This window comes from Onychostoma macrolepis, chromosome 03 (genome assembly GCF_012432095.1).
Source record: "Onychostoma macrolepis isolate SWU-2019 chromosome 03, ASM1243209v1, whole genome shotgun sequence".
Lineage (NCBI taxonomy): Eukaryota > Metazoa > Chordata > Actinopteri > Cypriniformes > Cyprinidae > Onychostoma > Onychostoma macrolepis.
In genome coordinates, this window is record NC_081157.1 from 52,254,339 (window position 1) to 52,266,534 (window position 12,196).

The following is a 12,196-nucleotide window of genomic DNA, read 5'->3' on the forward strand; positions in this document are numbered from 1 at the left end:
TACTCAAGAGACAATATATATATGAATGTGGTATTTTATGTTTTGTTTATCTTGCTGTGGTTATTAGAACTTAGGATATTTTAATCTATGACTTAACACGTTTAGTAGGTAAAATTATAGGTATTCAATATGACAAATACCTCATGTTTGATATTGAACTAAATGTTATTTTGATTGCGATAAGGTGATAAGGATGAATGTTGACTTTTAGCATCATAAGGTATGATTATAACACTTTATAGAAATCTGCTAGGATATTTCCTCCATGTGACATATTTATTAGCAGATAATGTTTCCACAAAAAATAAGTCGTGCTGGGCGGGGCTCCGCCCTACAGAGACAATGTGATTGGGTCAGACAGTGAATAGGATGGACTCAAATAAGTCCGATAAAAACAGACACCCAACTTTGCACTGGGGAACAACTGGGAACAACTGGTGAAAACTGCAAGGAAACTTGGCTGAAAGCTTGGGCGCTGCCAGGAAGCCATCAAATCCAAAAGGAGGAATCCCGAGTGACGTCACGCGACAACACATCAGCGAGAAAGTCCAGGACTTCCCTCCAGCAACCCCCCAGGGAGAAGAATAGCCTTCAACTCAACTCAAAGCAAGTAAAACAAACAAATCTCTAATTCGCTGAGTTGAATTGAATGGATCTTAAAAGATAACGATAAGTCGAGTCTTCTGTTTGTGACGTCTCAAGGTCGTCTTTATTCTCAGGAAAAGAGAATAGCTTAACTTTCTTCAAACTGCTTTCATCTTGCCATAACGTGTGTATGTGTTTTGTTTTGTTTTGTATTGTATCCTGGAATAGTAAAAAAACCCTCAATTCATTTTTAATGAATAGTCTGGTGCAGTGATTTTCAAATCTTAAATTATTTGCCAAAGATCGTGTTACATGTTGCTCATAAATTTCCCAACAATTCTTATTATCGTATCCACGATACAAAATAGAATTGCTAAAATATACTGTATTAATACTCGCTGGTCGAGTCATTAACAAGGTATAAATTATACATTTTGATTAATATCAATTAATCCGATCAAAATCGGATTTCTACGATTTGATTCCCTAAACCTAAAATTTATAAATAAAGGATAAAACCTTACATTACAGCTATACTGTATTTTAATGTTGGTCATAATGCTGGTACTTAGAAAGCCAAATATTTTCTGATGTGGTATTTGGTGTAAAAAGTTGAGAACCACTGTTCTAGCCAACAAGACTGATTACTCAAAAGTCTTATTCGTAACTATTCAGTATGTGTTTTATGGCCTTATTTCAGCTACATTTTTTTTTTTTTTTGCAAAAATGCAAACATATACATCAGTCTTGCTCACATATTATTGTAGCACAGTTTGTTCTGAACACACAAAAAAAAATAAAAAATACATGTTGGCCAATAATATGCTATAAATGAAATGTGCTATATAAATAAACTTGCCTTTCCTTGCCTATAAGTAGCTGAAATAAGCACAAATGTCGGGGCATGTCAAAACCTCTCAAGGGCCCCAAAATCACTTCAGACCCCCAAAGGGTTAAAATGCAAATCTATATATATATATATTATGTCTCTAATGGTTCAAATAAACCTACCATAAAAATTATAGACTGATCACTTCTTTGTCAGTGGGCAAACATACAAAATAAGCAGGGGATCAAATAATTTGAAGATCAGTGTATGTCATTCATGGAAAGTTTCAGGGACGTCTACTTTCTGCTGTTATATCAGTTTTTTATGTCCTTTCAATTTCTTATATCTTTTAACTTTTTTTAAGGAGTTTAATGAAAATGTAGTGTTTTTACTTTTGTTTCAGAGTTGATTGAAGATAATGAGGAGAAAGAAGAATTGAGTGAATCTGAGGAGAAAAATCATGTCAAAAGTGTAGAAAAACCAAAACGGAAAGATTTAAAGAAAAGAAGAGCCAAGAAATCTTTCACCTGCACTCAGTGTGGAAAGAGTTTCACAAACAAACAACATCTTGATGTTCACATGAGAGTTCATACTGGAGAGAAACCATTCACTTGTGATCAGTGCGGGAAGAGTTTCTCATACTCATCAAACCTTAAGAAACACATGAACATCCACACTAGAGAGAAACTGTACAGATGTGATCAGTGCGGGAAGAGTTTCTCATACTCATCAACCCTTAAGCATCACATGAACATCCACACTAGAGAGAAACTGTTCAATTGTTATCAGTGCGGAAAGAGTTTCACACGCAAATATTATCTTGATGTTCACATGAATGTTCATACTGGAGAGAAACTGTTCACTTGTGGTCAGTGCGGGAAGAGTTTCTCACAATCAGCAAACCTTAAGAAACACATGAACATACACACTAGAGAGAAACTGCACACATGTGATCAATGCGGGAAGAGTTTCACCCTATCATCATACCTTAAGCAACACATGAACATCCACACTAGAGAGAAACTGTTCAATTGTTATCTGTGCGGAAATAGTTTCACACGCAAATATTATCTTGATGTTCACATGAATGTTCATGCTGGAGAGAAACCGTTCACTTGTGATCAGTGCGGGGAGAGTTTCTCACAATCATCACACCTTAAGAGACACATGAACATCCACACTAGAGAGAAACTGTACACATGTGATCAATGCGGCAAAACATTTTTGACAGACCTGAAGCAGCACCTGAGAGTTCATACAAAGGAGAAGCCACATTCATGTCATTTGTGTGGAAAGAGTTTTTCACGTCTACAAAGTTTTAAAAAACATCAGAAAATACACACTGCTGTGAGAGAGTACATGTGCTTTGAGTGTGAAAAGACTTTTATTTCAGCGAGCTGTTTAAAACTGCATGAGATGATTCACACTGGAGAGAAACCTTACATGTGTTCACTCTGCGACAAGAGATTCAGTGTGCCATCACATCTGAAAACACACGAGAGGATTCACACTGGAGAGAAACCGTTCACTTGTGATCAGTGCGGGAAGAGTTTCACACTAACAGGAACCCTTAAGAGACACATGAACACCCACACTAGAGAGAAACTGTACACATGTGATCAATGCAGCAAAACATTTAAGAGAGCTTCAAACCTGAAGAAACACCTGGTAGTTCATACAAACAGAGGCGGACAAAGTACACAACTTCCTTTAAGTTGACCCTTAGGATTTTTCTTGCAACCCAAGTATCACTAAGGGTTCCCTTAACCTTATAAATTAGGTATTTCTTAGCTTAAGGGCTTTCATGCAACCGGACCCTGATTAAAAAGAAATATCAGTGTCTTGTATAAATTAGGTGTTTATTATTTACAAATAATACAGTTCTTAATGGGAAAATCACCCAAAAATTTTGAGGGGGCCCCATAGCAAATTTAGTGCACAGGGCCCAGAATTCCTAGCGACAGCCCTGGTTATCCTCCTGTCTGTCATGCGTGCTGGCTGTTGGCCAGTTCTCAGGTTAGTGTCTGTTTTAAAGATGCATTTTGCCTGTTCAATGGAGAGGCTTATTACCCTGTTTGTTTTTAGTCATGGGCCTTCAAGCACCTGTAATCCTGCGTGGTGAGCGACCATGTGTATTGCAGAATTGTACTGTTTCCTAGGTATGTATGGAGAATTTATGGTTTGTTTTTAACAAGAGTTTTTAAGTAAATTTTCCTGTTCAGTGTCCGGCAAGTTTGATTGCACGTCCAGGGGTTTCCGATGATCTTAATTGAAGTCTAACGAACATCAAGTAACTGACTGCACTGCTGCACTGATTTGTCTTTGTGTTTTAGTTTCAACAGTGTTGTCTGGAACTCACCTGGGTCCGTTCTGGTATTTTGTTTATTTTATTTGTGTTTGAAACTCTAGCGCAGGATTGCGCTGGTCTGCACGTGAGTTAGCTGGGAGGCTAGGTTTTGTACTCTGGCTCTTCTTGGCCATTTTATTTCCTTCCTCAGTGCCAGTGGCTGTATTTGTGCTCCGGTGTTTTTGTGTGTAAACTGTTATTGAATTGACTTTGCATTTGTATGCATTTTGTATTGTTTTGTGTGTGGATTTAGGTCTTTAAAGTGGGATGTGTTGTCCACATGGAGTGCTGTGCTTAATATTTTGCCTTGTTTTTCACAAGAGTGTGTGTCATGGGTATTGAGAGTGGGGTAGAAATTTGAGGGTCTCCTGTTGGCCACCTCCCTCTTTATTTTTGCTTTATCTTTATCATCTAATCATTATGTATGTTAATGGTATTGTGTTAGTGATGTGATTTGAGACCGTGTGTGGCATTGTATTGACTGACTGTGTTTTTATTAATTGTATGTTTGAATAAAGTGATTTTCTTGTTGATATTACTGTTTATATTTTCATGCTCACCCTGCCTTTAGCAACGGACCTGTGTGCCCTTGTTTAAGACTGTTCTGTCCTGGTGTATTCCAGGTGGCAGTCGATTATAGCATTTTTGTTGTTCCTGGGAACTTCCCTTACCTGACCACTTATTGCCACATTCATATAAAATTTTCCCTTTTTTACATGCATTTTGTAAACCCTTTGTTATCCATGGTCTCATTAAATTTGTGTTGTCTTTTTCTTTTCTTTTTTTTTTTTAAAGGACCGTGTTTATCTGACTTTGGTCCTGAGCTTACTACTGCGCAGACTCACCTCCACTTCGCTCACTACAGCGCAGACGTGGGTCCTGAGCTCACTACTGCGCAGACTCACCTCCACTTCGCTCACTACAGCGCAGACTTGGGTCCTGAGCTCACTACTGCGCAGACTCACCTGCACTTTGCTCACTACAGTGCAGACTTGGGTCCACAGCTCCATTTCGCTCACTACAGCACAGCCTTGGGTCCAGAGCTCACTACTGCACAGATTCAGCTCCACTTCACTCACTACTGAACAGACTCGGGTCCCGAGCTGACTACTGCGCAGACTCAGGCCCAAAGCTCACTACAGCGCAGTAAATAAACGGCTCATGTGTCTGCAGCTAACTCACTCACACACACACACACATACACATACACATACACATACATATATATATATATACACACACACACACACACACTTTTATCTTAAAGACCAAAGTCTTCTGGCGATAGTGAGACACATGTTTATTATGTATTATATAATTATTATTTCACATGATGACCTTAACACTTCTTCATGTGTAATTGTCACGGATCAGCCAGGCTCATTCACCTCCCAATCACAGTGCACTCCATCACCTGAGTATTAATCACATGCACCTGCACTTCATCAGCACCCTCATCAGCCAACAGTCAAAAGCACACACACCTCACCCCATCTCACTGTCCGATCTCGTCTGGATCATCCGAAATGGACTCTACAAGCTACTATAGCTAGTTACCTGCTAACTTACCTTGAAAACCAGTGTTGGGTGTAACGCGTTACTAAGTAATTAAATTACTTATCCACTGAAAATATAAAGTAAGGGATTACTGTTCATTTTTAGGTAATTTAATTACAGTTACTTATAAAGTGCTTGTGTTATATACAGTAAATAATTTCAACAGTTAAAAAATCAATATTGAATTTGAAATGTAAATTTACCGTCTAAAGATAAAATTGAATGCAGCGGCGTTAACCCTCCTCACGCCGGTTCGTTCACTTTCAGATTTTCCTGATTCACAGAGAAACCTTAAATACTCAGATACATATAAGGAGGGTTGCCAACCATCCCGTATTAGCCGGGACGTCCCGTATTTTGGGTCTAATTGATTCGTCCCTTACGTGACTTCTCTTATCCCGTTTTTTGACTGCTACACTGATCTAACCACTGACTGATACAACAGCAGCAGTGCTGCTGAGAATGATCACTTGAGAATGATCACCAATACCTGTCATCATCCAATCACAGCCCCTCTCACGTAGTATACGTTAAGTAGGCTAAATCAGAAATCGTGAACCTAACTGTTCGAGGAAGGCTGCGGAATCCTCTGCGGCTCGTTGCTCCTGCCTCACAGCAAGCGCCGCTCGCATTTAGAGCCCTGCCCCGACTTTTTTACGCCCCTAGGGCCGGGCTTCGGGCCAATTTTCACGTCGTAATTCAGACGCGGGCCAGGCCTCGGGCCTGTTTTAGGTTTCTCCTTATTTTTATATTTTAGACATCCATCGATTAGTGATGAAAAAAAATTGCCACGCTGGTGGAAACAACACGAGACCGTGCTGCCGCGACTGAGAGCGGCTCGGCGGTGTTTAGTGTCCTGCAGCAGCAGCTAGCATAAGTGACTTCAGCGCAGCTGAAGAGTTCTGCATTCAAATGCACGCAATAGGCTAAAGCTTGCCGCAAAGCCCCAGAAAACATGACCATGAATGTGTCTGCAGGAAACAGTAAGGAGATATTTGAATTATTTACTAATAAACTAACGTTTTCTGAGTCCGTGTCGCAAGGATGAAGTTGCTGATCCTGACTTGCCGTCTTCTCATTAGACGCGCCTTTAGAGAGAAGTGCATCTTTATTGATTATGATAAAGTTTATAATAAAAGATTATAATTTTTATTTCGTTAAGTGATCATTTAAAGCTTTCTATAGATATATTTATCATGTCTGTGAGGCATGTATTCGCTCAGCTTCGGTTCGTTTTTGTGAAGCGCTCCTGTTCAAGACGAGGCGGCAGAAAGCGCATCATGTTTGTTTTCTTTGTTTTATAAAAGCACAACGTTTTGTTGATATTGTGAGTGCACACAAATAAAAGTAGACCCTTTACCAGAGCCGATCCTTCTTATACGCAGAATGCGCAAGCTGCATAGGTCCCCCGAAACACCAGGGGGCCCCCTTGCCTTCAAAGATGTTTTAATTTTAGTTTCATTTTTGAATTTGGCCAGCGGTTATGAAAACATGCATGATCATATCTTTTAATGCGGTGCGCTGTCACCCTCTCTACGTAAAAATCAGTCAAATCATGTAACGTGAATGTTGCACAGTCTCTTGCTCGAGACTAAAAAAAGTGAGTTGAAAGCGCATCGAGCCGCGGAAGAGATACTGTATCTCAACGCTTTCCGTGAGCGCGATTCAAGACGGAGTGAAACACGGACAAATGCATTTCATCCATTATTTCAAGACATATGTAAAAAGTTTATTTATTTAGCACATTTCATACACAGTGGTAATTCAAAGTGCTTTACATAAAAGGACGTGAAATAGTCATTAAAAAATAATAATAATCACAACAATAAAAACAAGCAATTAAAAAAATATGATAATAATCACAACAATAAAAACAAAATGGTATAAAAATTAATTTAAAACAGGTAAGAATAGAAAATGGTCAAGTCGAGTCATCTTTATTTACAGTATATAGCACTTTTAACAATACAGATTGTGTCAAAGCACTTAACAGTATCAAATTGGAGGATAGAGTGTCAGTAATGTATAATCATAAGATTAAACTCTCAATTTTCAGTTAAAGGCATTTCTTTATTGAATTCAGAGATGTCATTGTCTAGCTCAGTTTAGTTTAAATAGTATCTGTGCAATCAAATCGACGATAATCGCTAGAAATTAAGTGTCCCCAACTGAGCAAACCAGAGGCGACAGCGGCAAGGAACCAAAAGATTCCCGTGGTCTTGTCCCGATGGAGCATTTTAATTTATAATTTAATGTATTTGTTATATTTTTATATATAAAGTTTTTCATTTATGATATTTATTAATTTGCTGTAATTGTAATGTATAATTTAATGCATTTATTGTTTCTCTGTCTATTTTTATAATATATATTTGTTTGTTTATTATAATTTAAATGTATGTCTCTGGGGCTCATCTAGGTGTCCAGGTCTCCGCTGACGATCAGGGCTGTAGACATCATCTCTTGGTGCTGATCCACCATCTGATTGGATACGGACTGAGAAAAAGAATAAGAAAGAAACAGACAAATATTAGCGTAGATGCCATTCTACTTACGATGTAACGAGTACATCGTGTGTTATGGGGAGTGCTAAATAGGAAAAGGATCTGCTGCCCGCAGTCGATTTTGATATTCTCTGTATTATCAAACGGCCAGAGTTTTGAGAACACAGCGGACGTGGAGGACTATAATGTGATAAGAACTCGCTCAAGTACTGAGGAGCTATGCCATTCAGGACTTTATATTATACATAGTGCAATCATTTAACGAACAAAAATACTCCAAACATTTTTCTAAATTAACGTAATAAAAAACTAAACGAAATATAATAATTTTGCCATTACATACAAAACTGAACTATTTTAATAGCCGAAACAGTAGTACAAGCTGTTTTGGGAGAAGGGGGAAAAAAAGACTGGCTCGGGTCAGACTCGGGCCGGTAATTCTGATAAGCTGTCAGACACAGGCCTGGCCAGGGTCTAAATTTGAGGCCCGTGCAGGGCTCTACTCGCACTATCGCCAATTCCGTCTGTGTTTTAACTTCAGTAAATCAGTTTTGGTGAATACAAACAACGTGATTATTTTTCATGAGTCCAACATCCCGCCGCACAAGAGACATGTTCAGTAAGACGTCTTTCACTATTGTAATGTTGTTAAATAGAGAAAAACATTTTATATTTAAGTAGGCTAACTAATAGCATAATTCTTAACCTTATTCTTGAAACACAAAATGACCAATAAAAAGGTGTCAAGCACCAAAAGCAGCCCATATTAAATCCATAAGCTGTCTTTAATTGAAAAATATGCATTGTGTGTGTGTGTGTGTGTGTGTGTGTGTGTGTGTGTGCACGGTTACTCATCCAACGCAAACGCCCACACCTAGATAAAAAACAAAAAAAACAAAAAACAAATCAAGATTCATCTAATTTTCATCATTCTTGAAAGAAGACCTGCTATGAGGAATTTACCTCAAGAACAGCACGACCTGACATGGATTTATTCAGCAGAGAAGATCATTTCTGTAATTTATTCTTACCTACATTAGTTAACATGTTTTTACATAAACCTGTATGGATTTTACTAGTTGGGCTTTTACTGAACATCTTGCCAAACTGAAATGTATTGTTTAACTTAAGCTTTTTTGTTATTCAGATATTTTGCAGAGTATTTATATTTGTTAACCAAAGAAGGTTACATTTTTTATAAAAATGTTTAAGTATTAAAGTTGTGTTAAAGCTAAAAGGCTAAACTATTCTATGTTTGACTCAAATTGAAAGAATACACAGTTTAATTTCTATTAAGGTTTATAGGGATTTTAAGATGGAGCCTAATTAGCGATTTGAATAATTAAGTTACTTACTGAGTAACTAAGTTACTTTTCAGTCAGAGTAATGCTGACTTGAGACTCGAACTTGCAACCTTTGCGTTATGAGTCAGACTCTCTAACCTTTAGGCCACGACTGTAACGAGGAGTAAAATTTCCAGTTTTAGCTATATGGAGTCTACACAAGTCTAATGATCTGAGATGTCATCGCTTTGCTGCAGAATTTCAACACCATTAACATCAATTCCATGTGACAGTATTCAATTTAAAGTATGATTTTGACAATGGGTGGGTTCTGACACGTGTTGTCTAACCCCAATAGAGATCAGAATGTCTACGAATGCTGATTCTAATGCATCTTTTTCATTATCAACATGGATATTAAAATCAGCAACAGCCAGCACTAACTCTGAAAGAAAATCAGCAAATTATTTTAATAAAGTCTGTATGGTGCCCTGGTGGCCTATATACAAACATCACAGGAGATTTATCATTAACACTTGTTTCTCTGGATAATGTTATATGAAGCATCATTACTTCATACGAGTTATACTCAAAGCCTGCCCTCTGAGAAACACTGAAAATATTGCTATAAATTGTAGCTAATGTGGCTCATGTTTATAACAGTAATCTTGGGGGGGGTTAGTCTCATTTAAAATATTATATTCATCTGGTTTTAGCCAGGTTTCTGTCAAACAGAGCGCAACGGAGCGGGTAAAGTGAGCCGGCGCACTCGTGAAGCTTCGTCAGCCCGGATTAAGAACAGCGTTGCCTAGCATTCATCAAGCGAATCTCCACTCTCTACCCAACAAAACGGATGAACTCCTTCTGCTCTCCTGGACAAATAAGGATTTTTCAGACTCTGCTGCTCTGTGTTTCAAGGAAACTTGAATTACGCCATCCCAGACAGCGTGCTACATCTGCCGAACTTTCAGAGCGGATCACGATGCAGAATCAACGGGGAAATCGCAAGGCGGCGGGACGTGCTTTTACAACAATGAAAGGTGATGTACAGATGTAACAGTGTTAAAGAAGATGTGCTGTTCCGATTTGGAAACGCTTTTCATTAACTGTAAGCCTGTCTATTTGCCGCGAGAGATTTGCTCGTTCATTCTCGTGAGTGTTTACATTCCACTGCAAGCGCACGTGAGCTCAGTGTTACAGAAACTTGCTAATCAGATCACAGACACAGAACAACAACACCTGGACTCTGTTTTAATCATTCTCGTGGCCTTTAATAAGGCAAATCTCTCCCATGAACTGCCAAAATACAGAAAGCATGTTACATATCCCACCAGAGACAGTAATATATTGGACCACTGTTACACAACAATAAAGGATGCATATCATTCTGTCCCACAGGCAGCTTTGGGGCTCTCTGATCACTGCCTGGTTCAACTTATACCAACCTACAGGCAAAAACTTAAATCGGCTAAACCTGTAGTAAAGACTGTAAAGAGATGGACTAATAAAGCAGAGCACGATTTAAAAGTCTGTTTCTATTCGACTGATTGGAGTGTTTTTGAAGCTGCTGCCACTGATCTGGACGAGCTCACAAAGAGTGTAACATCCTAAATCAGTTTTTGTGAGGATATGTAATCAGCCGTCATTGAGTCTGTCCTGTGCACATCAATAACTGTCCGGTTTGGCTCAGCTACAAAATCAGTGATCAGAAGACTACAGAGAACGGTTCGGACTGCTGAACGGATTATCGGTACTCCCCTGCCCACCCTTCAAGAACTGTATACATCCAGAGGGAGGAAAAGTGCTCAGAAAATCACTCTGGATCCCTCACATCCAAGTCATCCCCTTTTTGAACTTTTGCCATCTGGCCGGCGCTACAGAGCCACAATTAACAGGACAGCCAGGCACAAGAAGAGTTTCTTCCCTGCAGTCTGCAGTTCTGAATCATGCCACGATCTAAAAAAAACTCTCCGAAACCTGTACAAACCCGGAAGTGAGATTTTTGGCACAGAAATACTGTCATACTTCCAAATTGTTTTTTGAAACTTTGTCCATGCTTAGCATGAAAATCCAAGTCTTTAACAGTGTAAACAACTCTGAATGCATGAAACAGCATTGTACCCACCTAGCATCTGTCGATAGAGTGTCCTTGAGATCAGAGGAGTGAGGTTTACTTGCACAGCATCTACTCGTTGGCCTCCGTTACACATTACTTAAGCTTTTAAGGTATTGGCAACTATTCATTAGGTCATCTGTCAAAGGCAACATGATTGTTGCTACAGGTTATGCGTGTTTTGGCAAAATATTTGTTTTGGTCATTGGTTAAGGGCAACATGCTTGTTGCTTAAGGCTTGAGATTTTGCTGTCAGTTTGTGTTGGAGGATATCAACATCAGGTCTTGTTTTGGGGGGTTATTGCTGCTCTCCCTGCTCTTATCAATGCATCAGCTGACTCTCAGCTGATCCCCATCTACCTATTGCAGGGGTCACAAAATTTGGTCCTGGAGGGCCGGTGTCCTGCAGAGTTTAGTTCCAACCCTAATCAAACACACCTGAAGCAGCTAATCAAGGCCCTACTAGGTATACTTGAAACTTCCAGGCAGGTGTGTTGAGGCAAGTTGGAGCTAAACTCTGCAGGACACCGGCCCTCCGGGATCAAGTTTGATGACCCCTGACCTATAGGGATGCGACACCTATCACAGCATATATCTATGAGGACCCTCAGTATCATCAGCAGTTTACGCATTGCCAATAGCGAATTACCCACCTCCATCCCCAACTCCTCCTCTGTCAGTCAAGATTCAGTCTTCTGATTCTCATTTGAATCAGACCAATTCTAAAATGCTACAATAAATTATTCAACCTCAAATATATCTGCAATACATTTATGTTGGTTGTGTTTGGTTTACCCTGAGGGGTTATCGCTGCTCTCCCTGCTCTTATCAATGCTAGGCTGCATGGATGCGCAGAGAGTTCTTGCCCAGAACAGAACCATACCGCCAATCCAAATTTTATGCTAATTGTCAGTTATCCTTGACAATAGTTGTCCTGACAGAATTATTTTTGAATTGACTGCAGCAAAAAAAAAAATA

At 39.1% G+C, this 12,196-nt stretch overlaps 1 protein-coding gene across 5 annotated transcripts in view; it reads left to right on the forward strand.

Moving 5' to 3' along the window:
• The window catches only part of LOC131536508 (gastrula zinc finger protein XlCGF57.1-like), an 84,223-nt gene that overhangs the window by 11,233 nt on the left and 60,794 nt on the right, over nt 1–12,196 (forward strand). For 2 of the 5 annotated variants that reach the window (XM_058769483.1, XM_058769484.1), the window contains exon 3: nt 1,818–11,569. The exons of the other annotated variants lie outside the window; for them this stretch is intronic. In XM_058769483.1, coding sequence (XP_058625466.1) covers nt 1,818–3,133 — 1,316 coding nt within the window. In that variant the 3' untranslated portion in view covers nt 3,134–11,569. Of the gene's footprint in view, nt 1–1,817; nt 11,570–12,196 lie in introns of those variants that run through there. 5 annotated transcript variants of the gene reach the window in all.